At 36.2% G+C, this 26,187-nt stretch overlaps 2 protein-coding genes across 2 annotated transcripts in view; both read left to right on the forward strand.

Moving 5' to 3' along the window:
• The first annotated feature begins 1,306 nt into the window (after window positions 1-1,306).
• Window positions 1,307-6,520, forward strand: LOC145679179 (uncharacterized). Its single transcript, XM_081749770.1, has one exon. It carries the CDS (start codon window positions 1,307-1,309, stop codon window positions 6,518-6,520), a length of 5,214 nt encoding a protein of 1,737 aa, XP_081605896.1.
• Window positions 6,521-10,549: 4,029 nt separating this feature from the next.
• LOC145679180 (uncharacterized) overlaps window positions 10,550-26,187 on the forward strand; it is a 146,329-nt gene continuing 130,691 nt past the window's right edge. The window contains exons 1-2 of the mRNA XM_081749771.1: window positions 10,550-10,940; window positions 14,637-14,888. Coding sequence (XP_081605897.1) covers window positions 10,550-10,940; window positions 14,637-14,888 — 643 coding nt within the window. The remainder of the gene's footprint in view (window positions 10,941-14,636; window positions 14,889-26,187) is intronic.

Consider the following 26,187-nt stretch of genomic DNA (forward strand, 5'->3'; position numbering starts at 1 on the left):
TCTCACATCACCAAGGGCACCGATCCTGGGGCCCCTATTGTATTTATGAATATACAATATTAGGCATAATTTGAATGCAATTTGTCTTAAAATATCCATATATATATATATATATATATATATATATATATATATATATATATATATATATATATAAGGATATTTTAAGACAAATTGCATTCAAATTATGCCTAATATTGTATATTCATAAATACAATAGGGGCCCCAGGATCGGTGCCCTTGGTGATGTGAGAAACAACCACGTTATGGTAAAGAATAAAAAACAATATATATATACCTTCTGCATCTGAATGCCCCCTCCCCAAATGTACAGAGAAATCGGCGCCCTTGACCATCACACCAATCTACTATGCACTATATTGTTGATATTCATTTGATGCGACGCATATTAGGTTATAAACTTTGATAAAGCAATTTTGATTTTTTTCTTAGGTTGGGTCATATTGAGTGAATACATAATTTTGAAGTTGTTATTTTAGAAGCCTGTTGAGGCTAACTTTCAGCTATTCCTGAGCTACGCTCTTGTATTCGTAATTTGGTTCGCTTTCCAGAAATTCCCAATTCTCATTATCGCCCAATTCCAGCCTTCTCGAAGATTGTTGTCTTTAACCCAGGAATGCAAATAAGAAACAAAATTTTACTCACTCAAGAAAAAAGCTACTAGCCCACATCCCACAATAGAAATAATATGCTTACCTTCGGTATTATATTAAATACTCGTCCGCACCGATGAACCCTCGCCCCGGGCGAGTGGTTATTTGCATCCCTGCTTTAACCTAATCTGTTTTATCTGTTCAGAACTGAGCGTTCCTCTCAATAAAAACTAACACCAGTAAGTAAATGAAGAGGCAGCAACATAAAAACTAATACTTTTTCTCCCCAGCAGGGGTGAGTGTGTGTGTGTAAAAACGTGACACCAAGAAAGCAACGGTAGCTACGTGTATTGTGTTAATATCGCATTAATCTACATATAATAATGTTCATCTAGCAACCTTGTTTGTATTTTTTGAATTCATATAATCTTGTGTGTTAAAATGCAAATATATTGAACAGTCTCAAAGCAACGTCGAAGAATTATTAAGAAACCAGCGCCTACACAAGGGTTACACCAACCAAATGGTCCATCCACGCCGGATCAGGATTCAACAGTGCAGTTAACAAGGTAGGTAGTGAGTGCATATTTCAATATAATATTATCCTTGTATCACTTATACAAAATAAGCCTGTAAAAGCAAAGCCTCATTTAGAACGTAAGTGTTAAAAGTGTATTTAATTTGAGTGAAGCATGACGGACAGAATGAAAGAATTAGTTTTCAAGAGAGGCCAAATTAAGGCCAAACTCACTCGTTTTAAATCTTTTGTAGATAGTTTTACAGAAGATCAGAATATTACGCAGTTAGTGTTACGTTATGAGAAAATAAAACAATGCTATGATGAATTTGATGCAATACAATCCGAAATAGAAATGTTACAGGGTTCATCAGAAATTGATCAGGAAACGCAAGAAAGAGAGCAATTCGAGAGTACTTATTTTGATTTAGCAGCTAAGACGGAAGTGTTCATAAATCAACACAGCTCCAGTGCAAAGAAAAATGAAAACAATGAAGCAAGCAATTCTAATCCATCAGTTAGGTTGCCGGTGATAAACCTTCCGACCTTTTCTGGAAGCTACGATGAGTGGTTGTCGTTCTATGACACGTTTCAGGCATTAATACATAACAATAGCACATTGCAGCCAGTCCAAAGGTTTCATTATTTACGTTCTTCTCTACGTGGGGAGGCTCTTGAAGTAATACAAGCCTTGGAAATTTCTTCTGAAAACTATGACGTAGCATGGACTTTACTCAAAGAACGTTTTGAAAACAAAAAGTATATTGTTAACAAACACGTCAAAGCTTTATTTGAAATGCCAATGGTGGAACGTGAGTCGGCTGTTTCGCTTAAATCTCTTTTAGACAGCACGGTAAAACATTTGAGGGCTTTAAAATCATTAGGTCAACCGACAGAAAGCTGGGATGCATTACTTATTTATTTGATTGCGACCAAACTAGACAATACAACACATAAGGAGTGGGAAAAAACACAATCAACGAATGAATTACCGAGCATGTCACAGCTGACACAATTTTTACAGCAGCGTTGCCAAGTTTTAGACGCAGTTGATAATAAGCGTAGACCTAAAGAGACACCCTCAGTTCCAAGTAACAAATATCAACAAACAAATAAGGCAGGCAAAAAGAGTTCTTACTCAACGACAGCACACGTAACGTATTCCGACAACAATGCATGTCCCAGCTGTAAAGGCTCACACAAATTATTTCAATGCCAGTCATTGTTGAGAAAATCTATAGGAGATAGAATTAAGGAAGTTAAACGTCTTTCTTTGTGTATAAATTGTCTCAAACGAGCGCATAAGGCAAATCAGTGCTTATCAGGTAATTGTAAAATATGCAATAAAAAGCATAACACATTACTGCACTACTCGCGTTGTCCATCGCCCACTAGAGCGAATGAACCACAAGATGAAAGGGAAATAGGTCAAGGTCAAAACACGCTCGCTGCAACCACATCACTCGGGCAGGAATGTGAAGGTAATTATATTCGTTCTACAAACAGTGGACCGCAGAATCTTAGGAGACCACCAAGCATTATGCTATCCACAGCTGTAGTATATGTTAAAGATAAACAGGGTAATTTTCAAATGTGTCGAACACTTCTCGATTGTGCTTCTCAGTCCAATTTCCTAACAAACAGAATGGTTCAATTATTGGGACTAACAAAGAGTAATAGCGTTGTACACATAAATGGTATAGGTAATGCTAATACAAGGTCATGCCATAGCGTTCACGCTACAATTAAGTCAAGACATAACCATTATTCAGCCACATTAGACTTCATCATATTGCCGCAAATATCACAAGACTTGCCTATGGTTCGTGTAGACACGTCATCGTGGGAAATACCTTCCAACATTGAATTAGCAGATCCTAGCTTCAACATACCACAGCGTATTGACATGTTATTGGGGGCGGAAGTATTCTTTGATCTACTTTGTGAAGGGCAAATAAAACTCAAGGCAGGGTATCCAACCTTGCACAAAACATTGTTTGGCTGGATTGTAGCTGGAAAAGTAGACAATCAACCACACATTTCGACAAATGTGTGTCACCTCTCCACAACAGAAAAAATACACGAGCAATTACAAAAATTCTGGACGATAGAAGAATGTTCAACAAAACACCCATTAAGTCAAGAGCAGGCAGAATGTGAAAGACACTTCAAAGAAACATACCGGAGAGACGAGACTGGGAGATTCGTCGTCAGACTTCCCTTTAAAGAAAATGTGAGGAATCTTGGTAAATCCAAGGAGATTGCAACGAGAAGACTTTATTCAATGGAAAAAAGGCTTATGAAGGATCCTGAGAAAAAAAGGGCATATATAGCGTTCATGAAAGAGTACGAAGATTTGGGCCATATGGAAGAAATAACTAGAGCAGAGAGCGATACAATGATGCCAGACTACTATCTTCCCCATCATTGCGTAATGAAGGAGAACAGTACTACTACCAAACTCAGGGTTGTATTTGATGCATCGTGCAAAACAACTTCTGGACTTTCATTAAATGACACGATGAGAGTCGGGCCTACAATCCAAGAAGAATTATTAAACATAACAGCAAGATTCAGGCAACATCAATACGTCATGACAGCTGATATAGAGAAGATGTATCGCAACATTAGGGTACATGATTCAGATGCAAACTACCAGAAAATACTGTGGAGAGAAAACCCTCAAGAAGCAATAAAGATATATCGACTCAAAACTGTAACATATGGTACTGCAGCAGCTCCTTTCCTAGCCACTAGATGTCTTCAGCAACTAGCCATAGAAGAGAAGAAGAATTTCCCTAAGGCAGCAGAAGTTGTAATAAGGGATTTCTATATTGATGATCTTCAAACAGGGACAAACACGAAGAAGGAACTACATGAATTACAGGGTCAACTCACAACTCTTCTGCAAAGGGGTGGGTTTTGTTTGAGAAAATGGTGTAGCAACGACACTTCACTGCTTTCAAAAATACCCAGTGAACTTCAAGAATCAAATTTCACCATTCAACCAAATGATGATTGCATCACAAGAAGTTTAGGATTGTTGTGGAATCCCATTAAAGACACATTTTCTTTCTCTGTCAAACCAAGAAACAACCCTCAACAAATCACGAAGAGGACTATTCTTGCTACAGTAGCGAGCATATTTGATCCCTTAGGATTAATTGGACCAGTTATTCTTAAGGCAAAAATATTTCTGCAACGTTTGTGGGAATTAAAATTGAATTGGGATGAAGAAGTTCCAGCCCCATTGCATTCAGAGTGGGAAACATTTGAGCAGCAACTTCAAGAGTTGGAATCACTACATGTTCAGCGGAAGGTTATTCAAGAAACACAATCGCAGGTAGAAATTCACGGATTTTGCGACGGATCTCAGAATGGATATGGAGCTTGTATATATGTAACATCTAGCACAAAAAATGGGAAATTCACAGCAAACTTACTATGTTCAAAATCTCGAGTAGCACCTTTGAAGAAGACAACTATTCCTCGATTAGAACTTTGTGCAGCTTTGTTACTTGCACAGCTAACTCAGAAAGTAATACAAGCATTACATTGCAAGATCGATAAGGTTGTTTTATGGTCAGATTCCACCATTGTATTAGCATGGATAAGAGGACCTTGTTCTCAATGGAAGACGTATGTTGCAAATCGTGTAGCGGAAATTCAACAGCTGACTTGTAACTATGAATGGAGACACATCAGAACAGAGGAGAATCCAGCAGATCATATATCGAGAGGATTAACACCATCAGAGATTCTTGATAATGAATTATGGTGGCATGGGCCTTCCTGGCTATCTGAGAAATTAGACTCACAGACGAGGGAAGATGTTTGTGACCTAAGCGATGTTCCCGAGCGACGAAAGAATACAGCAGTAATGGTTTCTACAACACCGTGTGAACTCTTAGACAGATATTCATCATTAAGAAGATTGCAACGTGTAACTGCTTATTGTCTACGATTTGCGCACAACATGAGAAGATCTAATTGTGACAGACAGCATGGGCATCTTACAGTAAATGAATTACATGAAGCACTCGAATGTCTTATTAAACTATCACAGCAACAAGCATTTCACAAGGAATTAAATGCGTTGAGATCAGGAAAGGAAGTCGACAACCAAAGTCAACTGAGAAATTTGAATCCATACTTGGATGAGAGGCAAATCATCAGAGTCGGAGGAAGATTAAATGCAGCAGATCTTACTGAAGGACAGAAACATCCTATTGTACTTCCAGCTAACTGCAACTTGACAAAGTTAATCGCTCAAGAAGAACATAAGAAGCTATTGCATGCCGGGCCTCAATTATTGTTATCATCCTTGCGACAATCGTATTGGCCAATACGTGGACGAAACTTGGTTCGTCAAGTTGTGCATCAGTGTATCACATGTTTCAGAAACAATCCTAAAGATGGTAAACAGATGATGGGAGATCTACCAGCTGACAGAGTTCAACCAACAAGACCATTTCTTCACAGCGGCGTTGACTACTGTGGGCCCATTTACCTTAAATCGAGTAACCGAAGGGGAGCCAAACTCCATAAGGCATATATAGCACTTTTCGTGTGTTTTGCGACTAAGGCGGTTCACATTGAACTTGTTAGTGATCTAACTACAGAGGCGTTTATTGGAGCATTAAAGCGATTCATGGCTCGTCGAGGAAAATGCGCTAAACTGTATTCTGACAATGCAAGTAACTTCGTTGGTGCAAAAAGGGAACTACAAGAATTGAAGACTTTATTTGAATCAGAACACCATAAAGAAAAACTACATAATTTTCTAGCGGCTGATAACATCACGTGGGTTTTTATTCCAGCAAGATCACCAAATTTCGGAGGCTTATGGGAATCATCAATTAAATCTCTCAAATATCATTTAAAGAGAGTCGTGGGAAATGCTTCACTCACCTACGAAGAGATGAACACTATTTTGACACTGATTGAGGCTTGCTTAAACTCTAGACCCCTAACACCATTATCTAATGATCCAAACGACCTACATCCTTTAACACCTGGTCATTTCCTAATAGGCGACGCACTCACTACCATGTCAGAACCTAACTTGAAAAATATTCCTGTCAACAGACTTTCGAGATGGCAATACATACAACAACTTCATCAGCAATTTTGGTCCAGATGGTCAAAGGAGTATCTATCAAGTCTTCTAGAACGATCCAAGTGGAGAAGAAAATTCCCCAATCTTCTGGAAGGTGATTTGGTGCTCATCAAAGAAGATAACATTCCACCTCTAAAATGGAAAACTGGACGTATTGTGCAATTGTTTCCTGGGAAGGACGGAATAGTACGAGTGGCGACAGTGAAAACTACCAGAGGTACAACAACAAGATCTATTCGTCAATTGTGCCCGCTTCCTAAGGAGAGTTAATGTGTTTGTGTTATTCATAGTCTGTACATTGTGTGATTCATAGTGTTGTGTTGTGTGTGCATTATTCTGTTTATGTTTATATCATTCATTCATAACTTGTGTTATCTATTGTTGTGTATATTAAGTTCATCAACCAAATTAATCATTCATAGATTTGTTGAAGGAATTCCTTCAAGGCGGGCGGTATGTTCAGAACTGAGCGTTCCTCTCAATAAAAACTAACGCCAGTAAGTAAATGAAGAGGCAGCAACATAAAAACTAATACTTTTTCTCCCCAGCAGGGGTGAGTGTGTGTGTGTAAAAACGTGACACCAAGAAAGCAACGGTAGCTACGTGTATTGTGTTAATATCGCATTAATCTACATATAATAATGTTCATCTAGCAACCTTGTTTGTATTTTTTGAATTCATATAATCTTGTGTGTTAAAATGCAAATATATTGAACAGTCTCAAAGCAACGTCGAAGAATTATTAAGAAACCAGCGCCTACACAAGGGTTACACCAACCATTATCCTGGCCTGACATTTCCTGTCAATCAAACATTTCATGTGTGTTATGGGCAATATCGATAACTAATATTTGTTCACGGAATTTTCCTGACTCAATTAATAGATGGCACAAACTTGTTAAAAAGTAAGGGATTGTCCATTAAATACAAAGCGCTATTTTTAACATTTTTTAAAAATCGAATTTGTTGCACAGTTACCTTCAGTGGTGGATTTACACCGGGCAGAAGGCCTGAGCTTCTCCAAAATTTTAGGATTTCTATAGAAAACGAATCAAATGTTCCTCATAACCTTCAAGCCCCTCCCCATAAAATTTAAAATTTCTAAACGCAAAGTATCCCTAAAGAGGAGCCCCTACTAAAATATTTTTCTAAATTTGTGGCTAGTTACCTCTGTGCCCATCCCCCTGTTTTCCCTTATACTCAGATATTAAAATCTCTAATACTCAGATTATAGTCACTGTCCATTTTCACGTTTTTTCTTCAGCGCGAGTTTTCTTAAATATTGCCAGAACTTTTTCCTTTTCTTTGGTAATTTTACGATCAGTAAGATGCTACAAAAAGATTGAACGTTTGTGACAGTTAAATTGTTAAAAAGAATCTCTTATGACACAAAGCGTAACAAATTGTAAACCTTTCTCATGCTCTGTAGCGTTACATAATTAATAGACTGTCCTAATAGCCGAAATCTCCAATACACCGCGAGCATTCTATTTTCATAGGAAAAGCAGGGTTACATACAATGTTCCTGTATTGATGCGATGTGTTAAATCGGAAATGAAACGGTTAGCAGAAGTCTGACAAATGCGTCATTTTGTATGTCATTATTTCAAAAGTGTACATTATACAAAAAGGCACTTTAAAAACTCTGCCATGTGTGTCAAGGGCCCTTTTGTGCCTGGATACCCAGTAGCGATTTCTTAAAAAATGCACTGCAATGTGGGGTGCCGAAGATTTATCTTGGTCTCCAATTTTACAACCAAATTAATATTGATGGGCTTTTCTTATTAGTGATGTTATAGTCTGCTTTTGTGAGGAAAATGTCACTTCCCCACACACGTAGCAGAAGCTATCCGCACTGTTTACACAATTTCGCGGCATTTTTGTTTATTGAAATCCTCAAAATGTCACTTGAAATAGTTCCGACAACTATTTAAATATATACATTCGAAATACCAGTATTTTTGCGTACTTGTAGTTGTATTTGTATGTCCTGCACTACACAAACGTCTCACCCAAAACGCTGATAACTGCACTAAACCTGTCTTTTCTAACAATAGCAGAACACTACTGAGATAAGGAACACAATGAAACCAAGCGTTCATATAGTTTCTCCAGTGTTGCCGGATCAGTGTAACATTTTACCCCAAACGAAGCGAATATATTTATTTTAAAAGCGTTATTATTAGGCATGCCTGTAAAATGAAAAGTAGAGCTAATATTCGAAAATAACTTTCAAATTCGTAATCAGCTCCACAAAATCAATAAGAATTTGCTGATTTTGTTCAATTTACATTTTCGTTGTTGAACAGTGTAATTTAATACAGCATTGTAGAATTAAATCAGTCATTGTTAAAATGGATTATGTGTTATTTTGGGAAAAATTCAATTATGAATATATTCGTAATGTACTGTATATTCGCAAACCTGTATGACAGTTGGAAAACTATGTTGCTATTTCACTCATAAACACGTTACTGAAACAACTATGTTTAGTTTACCATATTTTATAAACAACACAATTTTATCTGACACTCTGCAACTCTGTCTATGGGAGATATTTCATAATAGCCTGCAGCGAAATATCACCCATTCATTCTCTTTCTGATATTTGCTAAGAATGCAGCAGGTGTCCCTTCTGTTTTAGTTGATGGTCATCAGATTAGGAAAAGAGATAATCACTGTAGGAAATGACTCTGGTTTAGAGACTGAGGAAATAGACACTTGGCCAAATAAGTCTATTTCCCTCAGACATTACACAAGGTATTAAGTAGTCCTTACAAGGTTCTCTGATTACCACAGACAGTGATGCATGCTCTGCACTGTGCTTCCATGCTACTTACAAGGTTCGTAATGAGGCAGATTTTCTTTCCATATATGCATCTCTGTTGGACTTGGTAGGGGTTTCTAACAAACCTAATACAGCTCGAATTTGAGTTTTATAGTGTATATAAATGCATACAAAGATTAATGCATATATTAATCCTTAAGAGCATATTCAGCATATTTTATGTGTTTATGTAAGATATATACTTATAGCATGCAAAAATGTCTATGTAAAAGATCGTCTTTTTGCATGGGAACATGAGGAACACCTAGATTATGAAGAAACAATATTGTTAGCGACCAAGACAAACAACAGATATAACGAGGGTAGCCATATTACCTGATTTTAGTGGGTACCACCCGATTTGTAGGTCCTATATTCTTCGCTCGCTTAATCATCTCTTAATTACGAAAAACCACCAGCTGGGTCAGAAAAAAATCTAAGTCAACTTTGTTCATAAAGTGTTGTAATATTCAAAGTAAACTGCTATATTTCTGTGTCAATCTCAATTGTGATTGAGTTAAATTTGTACTCGCCCTCAGGCTCAAGCTGTGAGCTATTTGCCCAGTATGCGTGCGCAGATTATTTTGTGTTTCTTAGAGGGAAAACCGTATGAACAATATCTGCCGTATATCTTTTTTTGGATGGGGGGAACTTACCTTATAGATATAATTACATATATCTTACTGTAATACTTACTTTATAATTCGAGACTCATATTTGTTGAAAACAGGAGTTCCTGTGGTCCGGATTCTGCGTTAATCAGGAGGTTCCGTCTTATATTACCTCGCTGATGAAAGGGACATTAAACTCAAACTCAAACTCAACTCAATTCGTGCTCCCTCGTGGCTAAGCGGTTAGCGTACGCGCCTTTGGCGTGGGAGTCCCGGGTTCAATTCCCGGCGGGAGCTCATGTGGTTCGGATTCCACGTTAATCAGTAGGTCCACGTCTCATATAGCCTCGCTGCTGAAAAGGGACGCTAAACTAAAATCAATCAATCAATCAACTCAATTCGTATTTATTGAACTTAATAAAACATTAAAGGCAAAAACTAAATTTACGTTACCGTCAAATGGGGTGAAATCGGACGCTGGGGTGAAATCGGACGATTACAACTTAATTAGTTGTTTTTGTAGTTTAAACTGCTATTGTTAAAGCTAGAAAGGCGCGTTTTCGGTTGGTGGTCAATAGCTGATGCCACGTGCATTAGCCATAGATATCGGAGCAATAATGTAATTTACCACCCCTATACACATGGGTTGAAATTCCTTGTGGTGAAGAAAGAAAAAATATATCCTGAAAAACAATGTTGATGGAGCCCAAACTATTAAACGGTATGGGATCTATTGGCAAAAGTAACAACACTCAATTACTTGCGAAAAATATATGTTGATAATACAAACCGTAATCTCTCATTTTGCAACGTAGTGCCAGTTTTGAAGTGGAGTGGAGTGACCTGGGGTGACTTCGGACGATGGCACGGTATTATAAGAAGCAGCTTGGCGTTCAGCCGAAACGAAATTATGACCCTGTGCGACTTAAAAGTGCTATTCGGGCAAGTAAGAGAGAGGAAGTAGAACCAAGTGATCCCCAAGAAAACGAAGAAATGGAAAGTGAAGTGTGTAACGTGACTACAGCAGAGGAGGAAGGCACGTTGGACGTAGAAGCTTTTGTTGTGGTGAATTATTACCACTCGCGGGCTGGGAAACAACTTGCAAGACAGTATGTTGGAGTTGTAACAGATGTGGGAGCAAAGGATGTGGAGGTGAAACTTCTTCGTCCATATTTGAATAGTCGATCGGTATTCGTTTTTCCACCAGTTGACGATGAAGATAAGGTCGGCAAAGAACAGATTCTAGCTAAGTGTTAGCTAAGCCACGTAAAGTAAGGAGCTAGTTTTACTTCCAACAAAGTGTATATTAATCTGAAGCACTAATGGACCAACGAAACGTGGTTGTAAAATAATTTTTATTTGTTCTATTGATTTAAACCAATATGTATTTTTCCTGATCTAGGATACTGGTATTTCACTATGTTAAATAAAGTTCAAAATGTGTAATTGAAAGTATGAAAGTATTCAAATATGTCTGACAACCATCCTTTTTGCTGTTAAATATTATTTACTGTCCGATTTCACACCATAGCGACACAGCTTCGGACTAATATGCAGAAATACTATAGTGTCCGAAATCACCCCACCATGAGGGGTGACATCGGACACATTTTAATGTTTTTTAACTATGTGCACAGTTGGTCAAAAATTCTTTTGATTCTTGTATTCTATTCCTGAGAGACATCCCCCACGATATAGCTATTTACATTAGCAAAATAAAGTGACGTAGTTCCAGTACAATTGAAAATGTCTCAAATCCGTCCGATTTCACCCCATTTGACGGTACTTTAGTTTCGTTAGAAGTACATTGGAAGTGTCACTTAACAAAAACATCACTAAAAAATAATGGTCCGAAGGATTCCAAGTCAGTATTTGTAACTCTCAGTTCACATCCCGCTTCTCTAATTTTTAAATATGGCAACCCTAGATATAACAAGAGATATAAACTTGTTCCGAAGTCCTACAATTTTTTTCTCACATCCTCCAGTCCTCCCTCGATTTACAGAAAGACTAGGAAGAAAATGGAAATTAAGAAACAAACGTTGTGCGGTCATTCTCTTGTATAAGCCGAAGACAAGTTTAGAGGAAGGAATAATTGGTAAACTCCCTCCCTCCTTCCTGCTCTCTCCCTCTCTATCGCTCGCTCCTTGTATAGTATATTTTCTTTATTTTATTGTCTCTGAGACTCCATTCCAGACAAATGCTTTTCGGTAGAAAAGTTAGAAATAAACCACCCCGCTCTTGGACAACGTGGGCAAGATGCGGCACTCAGGTCAATGAACCTACTTTGGTCATTTTCGTGCAATTTAGGCTATTGAGAGGGTATAGTTACTTCAACTATGCGGCCTTCTACGTATAGTGGCTCGTGTCATCGTCATAAATAAGTGATCGTCTGATCACATGGAAAACACCTCTGTCCTTTGAGTTTGTTGTTTTTACATTGCTTCACATCTGTTTCATATTAATATTAGCTAGTGGCGGCGTAAGGGCCTGAAGACCCTATTTTGCAGGGGGGCGCACCTCAGGGGGCCCCTACAACGTACGCTCGGCAAGGCACCTTTTACTCGTCATTTATGATTTTAATGCATTTTGAAAGCGTTTTTAAACAGCCTCTAAATGTTTATAATCCTAACAGTTTCCCAAGATTAAATATTGAAATAATCATTAAAATTAAATAACGAGGTATGGCTGAACATAAATGTCGGAAATATCAGGACTGAACTTGGGTTGGAAGAGTATCAGAAGTGTCATAGTTTTTCTCATCTACATTATGACTACCTACGTACTATCGACATAAACCAGTCCATGCGATAGCAGTGTCAACTGCGGAGGAATGCCTGCTAGTCAGACACATGTATATATGAGTTTGACTGAGGGAAGATTGTAATGGCCCGAAGACTCGGTAAGAGAATTTCGAAAACTGTAGGACTTGTTGGGTGTTCGAGGATTCATCTGATGATTGTCTTCAACAAGTGATGAAACCAAGAGGAAACGACGTCCTAACGTCGAGTGGTTGGGCGCCCCCACCTCATTACAGATGTCGGACGTCGTAGTCTGGTTAGACTGTTAAAACAGGACAGACAGAGAACTGTGGCAGAACTAACATCTGACTTTAATGCTGGGCGAAGTATAAGTATGTCTGAACAAACAGTGCACCGGAACACTTCTTACGATGGGCCTCTGTAGCCCACGACCCATCCATGTGCGAATGTTAACACCACGAAATTGGCAACTACGACTGAAATAAACACATGACCATCGCCACTGAACCTACGCATAGTGGCAGAGCGTTGCATTGTCTGGTTAATCCTGATACCTTCTTCGTCATGACGATGTGAGGGTGCGAATCCATCGTGTTCCAAGGGAACAAATCCTTGGCACCTGTACTGCGGGACGGAGACAAGCTGTTGATGGCTTAATTATGCTCTGGGGAACATTCAAGTGAGCATCCATGTGTTTAGTGAAGCTCGACCTATGCACTATAACGGCCGAGACGTATCATACACTACTTGCTGACTACGTATACCCCTTCATGACGACCATGTTTTACACCGGTAGTGGCATTTATTAACAAGATAATGCACCATCTTACAAATCCTGGAATGTGATGGAGTGGTTCGAGGAACACAGGGGCGAGTTCAAAGTGATGTGCTGGCCCCCAATTCACCGGATCTGAACCCAATCGAACACATTTGGGATGTGATTGAACGTGACATCAGAGCAGAATGCCCACTCCCCTAAATTTACGGGAATTAGGTGACTTGTATGTGCGCGTGTGGTGCCAACTCTTTCCAGTGACCTATAAAGTATCATTGCGTCCATGGTAAGACTCGTCGCCATTGTTATCCGTTCCAGAGGTGGACATACTGAGAATTGGGTAGGTAGTCATAATGTTTTCGCTGATGTGTGCGTATATTTTAACTCGTATATTTTGTCCTCGACTCGACTTGACTCATGCGCATCCATAGGGCCTACCGGTGACTGTGTGAAAATGTGCTGGGCGGCCATCTTTAATAAGATAAAGTGCGAAGTGTCTAGAAAAGTCGCGAATTATCTATCGCGAGGGTCGGAGCGAGGGGTATATCAGTTTGTGATAAGAGTCTATGTTCCACACCAGATTATCTCGATGTGGAGTCTTCTAAATCAGCCGATATAAAAGATTCAGGATATGTGATGTAGATGTTACAGAGAGTACTCGGTCTTCGGTAAAGTAAACTCGAACAGCTAGAACATTAAAAATTGCTGTTCACATGTAAGACAGTAAAAGATTTGCCCTGCAGTCCACAACTAACAACGGTCGAAAGTATGATAAGGGAAACGAAAGAAAATAACAATTAAGAATAAAGACAGAAGAGTAGAATGGATGAAGGAAAGAAAAAAATAACGCATTTCGCACAAGGAATGAAATTTGACAAATACAGTATAATTTGTGAACATGGAGCTTAAGAAAATGGAAAGTTAATGAAATTCTTAGAAACAGAAAAAGGATTATTGTTGTATGTGGAATGCGAAAAACTAATAAATTTATTTCGGGATGAGTTTGAGTCCGACAGAGCCCCTCCCTAAATATGCCACTGCGTGCAACCCAGTAATCACTTATATTTCCTTTATTGTTCAACTTAATCCTCTGCGCTATATTCTACAAGGTCCTTGACTCTTGTCTGAAAGATAAAATTGGGATTTTTGATGTCGGATATAGATAGGTGCAGAAGAAAGAATTGTATGATCAGGGGATGTCATTCAAGTCACTTAATAATAAAATCTATTATTAATATTTAACAACCGAATCTAATCAATATAATAAGTTGGCAAAGTATTAACATTATAATTATATTATTAATCAAATAATACTATTTCGTAATTATGACTGGCATTGGACCTACGTCATGTAACATCTTTATGTTCATATTTTGAATATTAATTTCGTACTCCTTTTCTTTTCATTTAGTTGTGCGAACTTTGGAAAATTACATATTTGTACCTGCTGTGGGCAGTTATTATAGATTTCACGAGGAACAATTAACATGGCAGGAGGCATTTCAAGTTTGCAAAGATAAAGGAACTCATCTAGCTATTATCAATTCTGAAAAGGAAGCTAAAGTTTTAGCGGAAATGTTCCCTAAAAGTAGTAAAGACAACATATATGCTCATATTGGATTTATAGACATTGACAAGAAGAGAACTTTTGTAACTGTGTTTGGTATGTAAAAGTTCTAAATATATTGATACTGCTCAAAATTATTTAGAAGTAATTTATATGTATATATGGGTGGTCCTTATATACATATGACGAAATTTCAAAATAAATCAATTTGGTCTCTGGCCATCTCAAAAGTTTCCTTTTCATATAGAAATAATATGTGCAAAAATCATGTAAGAATTTTAATATTTAGAGGTGGATCAACAATGTTAAAGTTTTGCCATGTAAAGACCTATAGTTAATTGTTCCAGTATTGCATGTGTTTCACACAGTCAGTTATTCACAATGTGAAAATAAGGACCACTCTAATATATATATATATAACGTAAACTGGGATTACTTGCAACATCTGGGGCTATTTGAACCAGTTGTATTTTTTTTATTTTACATGGTATAATAATAAGATAACTATGACACATATGTTGTTTTCTTCCAGACCAACGAAAATTACGCACCTAGAAGAAACAATAATGAAGGTAAAAAGTGCTTTGTCTTATTTAGAAACTGATCTAAAAAATGTCACAGCAACTAATACTTTTTGTACTTTTTTTAACTTTCTGTAAATTGTCCCTGTGTTTCCGTTAGGAAAAGTGATTTTTACCTGATTGTGCTAAATATCACTGCTTTCAGAAGTTTCCTAATGAGACGAATTAGTTTTACACCTCTCTTCTGGACTATGTGTGGCCATTTTTATATTGCCTTCCTTTTTTGTACTAAAAATGATGATATTGATCAGGGGATAGACAAAAACGACTTTATTAAAGTTTAGCCTGAACCTACCTACAACCGGTGAGAACAAGTTATTTTTCCATATGACTTTGTATCAAAGAATTTCAATATTTGAGTTGTTGTTCTTATCGCATTGTGTTACATTATTATTATTATTATAACAGTACCATTTAATATTTTTGCAAAGAGTTAAAATAAATGTACACTTGTAAAAATTATACCAGGTAATTTTCTAAACCAATGTAAATCAATTTTGATACACACAATATTTCAAAAAATTATGTAGGCCATTTTCTAGTGTTTGAAAGAAGTTTCAAGGCCTTATGCGTATATTGGTATTTGCTAAAATTTCCCTTGCATTGTTTAAAAACTATCGCTTATTAAATCATATTGAAAAAAAAATTTACTAGTTCCGTAGGCCATAAGGAAAACAAGCGTACGACTGTAGTTAGTTTAGATTGGTTCAACAACTTATTGTGTTTAACTAAAAGATTGTGCAAAAAAATTCTTTCCATTATTTAAAACAAACTAGGAACACATTACTGTGAAAGAAACGTAGCCATGTTGCATATCAATCTTCTCAAAACAGTGTGATCTTGCAAGTGGTTGTTTCGAAGGAGTCCCATCTTTCACACTGCTCTTACTACTATCAAAAGACATATGTTTTCCAAGTAGCCCCAAAAACTTGTAAACAGCACATTCTGGCTCCTCAGAGGCTTCGGTCTCAGTAAAATTTTGTTATGACTGCCCGAAAAATAACATGTAACAAGCTCTTGACACAACACAAGAAGAAGAAAAATTAATTGGAATAAATAACAAGGGGTAATATGAAAAAGGAAATAGAAACTTTCCAAGTAATCCCAGAAAGTATTTTATATATATATATATATTATATATATATATATAATATATTATAATATATATATATATATATATATATATATATATATATATAATATATATATATATATATATATATATATATATATATATATATATATATATATATATATAGTGTATATGTTTTATTTGAAAAGTGGTTACTATCAGTTCCACGTGAAGAAGGAGATGGATTTCAGCTAAACAAATCCTCCTAGTGATTAGTATACGAAAAACGAAAGTATGTTTCTTTCAATCTTATACATTCGCTCATATATAATATCATATATAATATCGTTTTTGTGTGCAGGCTACAGGCATACTGCCATTTTATATTAATAATATTGATGTGGTGTGCCAATGAAACGAATCTTAATTAGTTACTTTTAATTGAATACTTGTGACATCATGGTTTGCTGCTTCTCTTACCTCGAAACCATACAGAGAGGAGGAACAACACTAGTGACAAGCAAAATTAAGTAGTTTATGAATGTATACATCCTGCTCTTAGATCCATAAATACACTTGCACTGCCAACGTCTGTTTAAATCTTTCGCCTACTATGTATCCATCACTCATTTTTTCTGTGTGTTCTCTCCCTGTCACCTTCCTCAAGTTGTAAACGTGTGGTCTCACGTATTGGCTAATTGAAAATTATTGTCCTTAAGAGTTAGGTTGGTTTAAAACAGAAACGAGATAACAATAAACTCATCAATTTCAATAAAAATGGAGCAAACTTCCACAGGAATCGTCAGTGTGTATTTATCCTGAAATTGGCAGGGAGAAAAATAAAGCGTTTCATTCTGAATGTTAAACGCATTTTGTACACACCTGAACAACAGCAACAAGAACAACAAAAACCTTATATTTGGTACTTATTTCAAGACATGTTAAAAGGCGACACTGAACTCAAATGTATTTTCACTCTTTGAACAACTCTCTGGATCAGTGGTCAATGCCACTTTGTTTTCCCAATTTTAATTAATTCGAGATGATTGATTCCCATTCTGCATTAGTGTTATTTTGCACTTGAGTTAACAGCTAAAGGACATGGAAAAATTAGAATGTGGTTATCCTTATGATTGTTGACACATGAACGATGACCTAAATTCATCTAATGTACTATCATTGTGTGTTATGACAAATAAAATCAAATATAATATAAACAAAAGATGTTCCCTTATGCAAACGTGAATTTATTTGAATATTAATTAAGCTAAATTTGTATACGAAATATATAGGATGACTTTTAACCTTTTAGCCGAAGCCAATATAACACACTGATACATACCATCTTATTTCGACCATTGGATAATATCTATCTATTAAAATGCTACAACAGCAACAAAACGCTTTTCTTGGCTAGCCGCGGCTAGCCGCCCGTGCGAAGGTTATGCCCTCTATGGGAAATTAGGTGAAAGGGAACTGGTAGGAAGAACAGTGCGAGTTGGTCTATGAGATATTTAAATACTGAAATGTGGAAGTTTAAGGATTAAGAGGGAGGAAATGTTGGAAGAGCGAAGGAAGATTGTAACTTGCATTTTTATTTATTTATTATTCACACCCTTGGGAAGGACATCGTGATCATTGGATCACAATCATGAAGTGATCATGGAGGTGATGAACATGATGTGATGAAGTGCGATACAGACCAAACTAAATATACGGTTAAATTAGTGGTCAGATGCACGTTATTCTTCTCGCATGTGGGCTACTCCAAACATTAATGAAAAGACAGTGGGAGTTGTAACGCACATTAGCAAATAAAAAAATTCTAAACAAAAATGCAGTTGCACAGAATAGAATATTAGCTTCAGGTCCTTTAATTCAGGATAATTGTTCAGAATAGGAATGTAGCTCAGCTAAATCGGGGAGAATAATTTTTAGTATTATTATTTTTAAAAATGTCGTGAATTTATATCACATCAAAAAGTAAATAATTACTCATCTAAAGTTCAAAACGTCAAATACAAATGTGCTAACTAAGGTTTATATATTGATTAATTATATAATAAGAAAAGAAGGTAATTCTTACTGTATGATTTATATATGGTCAAATAGAGTTGAATACAAAATCTAAGCAAGTGACTTTTCGATACAACTGTTAGGAATTGAATTACAACAATCTTCAAAATAGATACAAAAATATTAACCTTATATATATATATATATATATATATATATATATATATATATATATATATATATATATATTTAACGAACTTACCAATTTACTGTATAAATTGAATAATAGAAGATCTTCCAAAATTCAATAACGAAATACACCACCTTAAATAACCGATTATCACATGTTGATCACAATCAAAATGGTCACTAGTAATGAAACTTACTTCGAAATCCTTTTTCTTACTCAGACACACTTCACGATAAGAAGATATATATATTAACTTCATACTAGGATTTGCTCTATATAACAATTCTGGTAATTACTTCACGATTAATTATACTTAGAATTCCCAAACATTGTAAAGACATTTTCTCCGCCGATTTTTACTTCACTTATTAGGTGATGTTGCACCTTAGCAATTCCGAACTATTATATTTAGCCCAACCCGGAGCAATTCAAACGTAGAACGAGTAGTTCCAAAAATGACCGTTGGGGCTGACAATCAAGCATACGGAGAACCATACTAAGCTTCCTCTAGACAGTAGCTGAAAGCACTACAGGGTGGGAAACTAAACCAAATTATCCGAACTCTCGAGAGCCCTTTCGTTTTTTTTTTAAACTACGGAATAGAGATTTAGATCTCTAACCGTTACACACATCCCTTCGTCCATTTAAAAAAATGCAATATTTTTTTTATAATAATAATCTAGTTTCTTAAGTCTAATGTCACTAATGTATAACAACCTGTAAGCTAAATGCTATTATGAAGTTATATTGTTGTCGAATAATTGTTAATTACTATTAACTACTATAAACTAACCTAAAATAAGAAAACCAAAAGAAATTAAATAAAATTAAATGCAAAACTTAAATAGAATAGAACTAAAGAAAATTCCCAAATAACTACGTAAAGTAAAAATAATCTACTGTATGACAACAATATACATTCATAAATAATAAATACATAACCAAACTACATATCCAAAATTATACAAAATCTGCTCTATACATACATATATATATATATATTGATCTCCTATTTTACAATAAATAAGAAGCTGAATAATATGGAATATAAATATATAGAATTTTATCATCATATATAACTTTAAATATAAGCATTACATTTGTCTTATTAAAAGTTGACAAATTTAATTCTTTCCATTATTTCAAATCTATATATGTGTGAGTATTAATAGTTATCTTGATGGTAGATTTCTTCAGATGTTTCCAATTTCTCAATGACTAGATTATAAATTATGAGAGTGATGAGCTCATTCATTCCATAACATCCACATAATGAGGCCAAATACATAAATATGGAATAGTCGAACCAGCGACTTTACATCTTCCAATTTACATTAAGATCTTTGTTATTCCTGAAAATAAAATTACTTTAGTATATGTGCACACATTAATTTAAATTTTTACAGCTTAGAAACATACAAATGATAACAGTCATACTACAATACCTAATGACAGTTCCGGAACAATACAAATAAATAACATTTATACAAGAATGATATCAATGATTTGACTATATACATATGTAAAAATGAATTATGAAATTATGATGTATTCATATAGAAATATCTACCGATACCATCAATTTTACATTAAGGTATCTCACTATAACAATTTACAGAATTGTAAACACATATCTTTATGATCGTGGTACCCTAAATTTCTTTGTTAAAGAGACGTGACATTTCCTAATATCACGCTCGTCCGAATCATTATTGTACCTGGACTGTATTTTTCGTTAACAGCTTAATAACAGTGTATGGCCCTAGCCATCGATGACATAAGCTTTTCGTAACCTTATCTGCAAGGGAAGATTGGAATTGGGACTTAATTAATAATTTATCTCCCACTCGATATGATGACATTACTCTGTTTTTGTCGTATAGCTTCTTTCTACGCAGCCATGCTCGTTCCATATTCCGCAAGGCATTCAACCAGATATCTGGATCCCTGTGTCGAACATCAAGTGAATCAACATTCCATTTCACATCTAGTGGATCAAACACTGGATATGTATATACTAATTCCATCGGACTGTGTTTATGTTCTGAGTGGACAGATGTATTCAGAGAAAATTCAATTTCATGAATGCCTTTGTCCCAATGATGTTGCTTCGTTGCAAAGTATGCTTTCAAAGAGTCCTTGATCACTCGTATGTAACGTTCACTTGCGTTACTTCCACTGTGGTACGGTGCGATTCTAATATCCCTGATACCGTTTGCATACAAGAAATCCTGGAATCTTGCTGATACGAACACAGAGTGATTGTCATGGCATAAGGCGTGGATAAATCCATGACGACACATCAACTTATATAGCTTATTTATGATTACTTGGCTAGATAAAGTTCTAAAAGGTTCTAAGAAAATTCTTTTCGTAAAAGAATCTACAACAATTAAACAAAATCGGCCCGAACTGGACTGTACGAGTGGTCCAATGACGTCACAGGACCACCTTCCGTTTGGAAACGTCTCATAGGTTGATACCAACTGTCCCATAGGTTTAGTATTCTTACTTTTGGACGTCTGGCACTCAATACAACAAGTCACATAATCTCGAATTTCTGCTATCATTTCTGGCCACGTATATCTCGCACAGATCTTAGAAGCACATTTTGAAAAACCCAAGTGCGCCCCTGGAAGAATATAAGAGTGGTAGAATTCAATGATGTTTCTTGATAAACTCCTGGGCAAACAAATCTTGTAAGGGTTCTTCAAAGCTTTAGTACGCTTGCATAGGATATCCTTTACAAGTTTATATCCCTGAACCTCCTCTCTGTTTTTCAACCTAGCAATTATAGGGCTCAATTCGGGATCCTTTTCTTGATGATCCTTAATAGAAAGTTGTGCATAAGGCATATTCCATATATTAACCATAAATAAGTTAATGACCTCTTCATCTAATGAGGGGTCTTCATTAAAATCTTCGAAATCTTCTATATTGTGTAAACGTGATAAGAAATCTGCAGGTACATTTAAGGACGAAGGTACACTCTTAACTGTAAAGTTAAATTCAAAAAGCCTATATAATAAACTACCATATCTCTTAACTCTTTTCAAGTTTCTAAGAGCATAAGCTAGACCCAAATTATCGATTCTCAACTCAAAGGGTTTATGTAAAAATGTACGAAAACGTTCCATGGTTTCTAAAGCTGCAATGAGTTCAAGAACAAAGATTGGCTTGTTTACATCATACTTTTTAAGCTTCCTAGAATAAAAACTTACAGGAACTAGTCTATTTTCAGCATCTAATTGTGAGATAGCGCCTCCAATTGAATGACTTGAGGCATCACTTGAGATAACGAAAGGCTTATTTAGACACGGTAATTTCAATATTACATGACTTTCAAAACATTCTTTCAATCTCTTAAGAATTACATCTTGTTCTTCTTTCCACTCAAAGGGAACCTTAGGAGAACGTAGACGACTAATTGGCTCTAAAACTTCTTGAAAATCTGGTATATACCTACTATAATATTGAGCAAAACTACACAAGGCAATTACAGAGCGCCTATTTTTAGGTCTTGGTAGTTTCCTTATTACTTCTAATCGAGCTGGATCTAAATACATTTTACCATTTTCTATTATTTGACCTAAATAAGAAATTCGTCGTTGAAAGAAACAACACTTATCTACTGACAACGTTAATCCACTCTGAGCAAGTTTACTCAGGACTAAATCTAATGTTTTCATATGTGAAGGAATATCGGAACTGGCAATTACTACATCATCTGCATACCAACTTACTCCTAGATCTTTCAGAGGATACAAAATATCTGTTATCAATTTACTAAGTAGAAAAGATCCAGAGGCAATGCCAAATGGAACATACTTAAACTCAAATAATCCTCTATGCGTGAGGAATGCAGTATATTTATATGAGTCTGGAGCTAATCTTATAGTGTGATAAGCTTTCTTTATATCTATTCTAGATAGCACAACACCTTCTGATAATTCTGCTAAGACATCTTCAATACGTGGTGTATATTGAGTATTGACTATTAGTTCTTTATTCAGATCAGTATAGTTGACAACTAGCCTCTTAGAACCATCCCTATTTCCCACTAAAAAGCATGGGAAAGCATACTCACTTGAACTAGGTTGAATAATATTTTGTTCCAATAGTGAATCTAATATTTTGTCTAACTCTCTTTGTGCAACCCTGGACATCAGATATGCCTTATGTCTAATTGGTTTATAATCTTTAAGTTGAATATTATATTGAAAATTAGGAACTTCTCCTACTCTATTACAAAATACACTAGGATACTTTATACTTAACTTTTTTATATATTCATCCAAACTAGGATCTTGTTCTAGGAGAATTGGATCCACTGTCATAGCTGGTGGTCGATCATCGTCCTTCAGGATCTGGAACATTCGGGATGAACACTCAGAATCATTTGTATTGGCAGAAGTACCTAAGTTCAGCTTGGCTGGACTACCGGGAACACTGCTTGGCTTAGCCTCCATCCATATTTCCTGACTTCCAAATAGCTGACTGGAACCTTGGACTGGACTGGCACCATCATGGAAAGCCGCTCCTCCATTTCCACCACTAGTTCTGCTATCATTAGTAGGATCGAGACATCTATTATCATTGGACCTAAATTGGAATCTCGGATGATGAAGATTTAAAGTAAATGGATCATTATTATTGTCAATACACGATACTGAGTTCGAAAAAGATGCATGTTTGATAAGAGGTTGAAGTTCCAAATCACCATCATTATCTAATAAAGAATTCTTCAAATATTTAGAATTGGCAACACTACACTTCCGAGTAGCAGAAAGTTGATTAAAATCCATCAGATTTTCATTACACAAAGAAGTTTTATGTTCTTCTCTTGAATCATTATCACTGGTGTTTTCTTGCATGAAGATGGCAACACTGTTACTCTTTTAACATGATGGGAGAACATCATGTTCGGATGTTAACTCATGTTCATTCACATATCTGGATTGTTTAGGTTCCAAATGTAAACGTGGATTTTCATTGTCACTAAGAAAAGGATTAAGTCTGGCAACACTGTGTACCGAACCTAAGGTATGGTCTAAGTCCCCAACCTTCGAAGAACTTCGATGAATAAAAGAAGTCCGAAAATTATTTGTACCATTCTCAACTAATGTTGTATTCACTATAGAACTGGCAACACTGCTGTCACTCTGAACTGTAACTCCAGATGTAGCATCTCTTCTCTCCCATAAACTTGTGCATCCCATTGATTGATGAACACTATGTCCACTTGGAGAAGGTAACACCCAACTACTAGAAGATGTTCTCGGTTCATCTAATGAAGGATGCTGTCCTCTCATCTGTTGATGGTTGGATGCTGGATGGGCCACTGAGGAAGTTAGATCACTATTGATGTGGAGATGTGATGGACCACTGATCCCATCATGAGTACGCAAGATCTTCTTCTTTATATGAGACACTCGTGATTCTCTATCTGATGTGGCAACCCTGTGCTCCATAGACCTATCAACGCGACCATAATAAAGATTAGAGGGATGAGGAATATCTTTATTAAAGGGATTTGAGGATTGAAGATCTCTGGATGCAAGATGTATCTGCTGTCCATTCGGCTCCATCTCCCTCGTAGGGGTGCACTCAGAGGAACCTACATTAACGGTGCCCCTTACATCATCTTCGTTCCCTAAACACACATATTTGTCTTGAATATTCATTAACTCAGAATTCAAAAATATATTTGAAATGTTAACACTGTCACTGAATGTTACTTGTTCCGCACTTTGAGAAACACTATTAATGTCATGTAAATTGTCCGAAGACGAGTTTTCCTTACACTCATACCGTAAAGGTATATTCGCTTTTTCTATTCCAAGATATAACTGATTGTTTTCAATATCTACTCGCGCCTTTAACATTTTCAATTCGTTTATGCCTATCAAAAATATAGGTTTAAGTTCAGGTACTAAATAAAATTTGAGTCTATATACTTTCTGATATAATCTCACTGGTAACCATACCACACTGTCTAACTTGATTTTCGTATTTCCTACACCAACACCAATAAATTTTTCTGTGAAAATCTTAACCGGTCTTTTCAAAGATCTATTCCATTTTAAAAAGCTCTCTTTATTTACTAGCGAAGCGGAAGCACAACTATCGATGGCGCCACAATTCTGCGCACCTAAAATGTAACCTGTTATAAAAGCCGCCACTAGTTTTCTTGAGTGTGATGTCAGGCCACAATTTGCATTATGTTTTTGACTTATATTGTTCTCTGCACAAACTTCTGGCTCTATTCTCAAGGATTGGGATCGAACTGAGGGCCTGTCAGTTTTGAAGCTAGAACCTTGGCCACTCGCATATTTCTGTCTATCATTATTATTAATCGTAGCTCTATTAACACTAACGAATCTACGTCGTAGATCACACTGAGCTACCAGATGCGGACCTAAACATTCAAAACACCTCGGTGTTGTTTTCTTCCCTCGAATTGTAAAGTTCGACCTTTCACGCCTGGCACTTACCAACGAATTATACATATCAACATTACGCTGGTGAATGCTGTATTTCTTTAATTCTTGCACAAATACTGGTAAAGATGAGGGTGTATTATATCGAAAAACCTCATGTCTGACTACTGGGTTCAAACCCCGCAACAATATGTCTCTCAATTTATCGTCCTGCATACCGCCATAACAAATCGTAAAACTGTCTATCACTTTGTTTACGTATTCCAACACACTTTCTGTAGTCTGTTGTAAACAGTAAATATATTTATCAAAAATATGTCTCTGGCCTATGGGTGTGACTACATTTGTAAAAATTACATTTGCTATGTATATCCAATCATGTGATAACCCTATTTCTCTTAACAATTCAGTATGAAAACCACCACGAGTTTTCCCAATAGATGCCATGAGTATTGCCTCTATCGGATATATGCCTTGCTTGACAATCCGATATATCGATAACAAAAATTCAAAAATTAATAGGTCGTTACTCCCGTCACATATTGGTATGGATCTACATATATCTGTGAAGTTGTTACTAGTTATATCTACTGTTAACTTGTCAATATTGGTAGAAAAAGGTACTCCAATATTTATAAGTCTACTATTTTCCAATCCTGTTGGCTGATTAGCGTTATGAGAAATAAAAGGATTTGTGTTTTTATTTCCTTCTTTTTCTACAAACTTATGAAAACCTGGTTCAATCGGAACAGAAACTGGTTCTTGTCTCATCAATGAATTTTGTTCCATGACGAAAGGATTATGTGGACTTACACAAGATACGGCTGATCGAGTCGTATCGTCATTGTTTATATTTTGCATCACGTTAGTTCCTGCTTGTCTGTCACCACGCGATGAAGAATAGCTACCAGACGTAACTAACCAAGAATCGCTATAGGTATGCAAGAAAGGATCGGGAGTTGACAATTCACTCGAACTGTTACTTTCTGTTCGTGGTCTATGACTCCTAATAAAGAGGCCATGGTCACCATTGGAAAACCCGTTTAACCACAAACCTTCAGGACGACTATTACTGGAAGAACTCCTGTACATTTTA

Source organism: Thermobia domestica, chromosome 2 (assembly GCF_964235325.1).
Source record: "Thermobia domestica chromosome 2, izTheDome1.hap1.1, whole genome shotgun sequence".
Classification (NCBI taxonomy): Eukaryota; Metazoa; Arthropoda; class Insecta; order Zygentoma; family Lepismatidae; genus Thermobia; species Thermobia domestica.

Coding starts and splice junctions, on each gene's coding strand:
- LOC145679179 (XM_081749770.1), top strand. CDS start 1,307: ATGACGGACAGAATGAAAGAATTAGTTTTCAAGAGAGGCCAAATTAAG.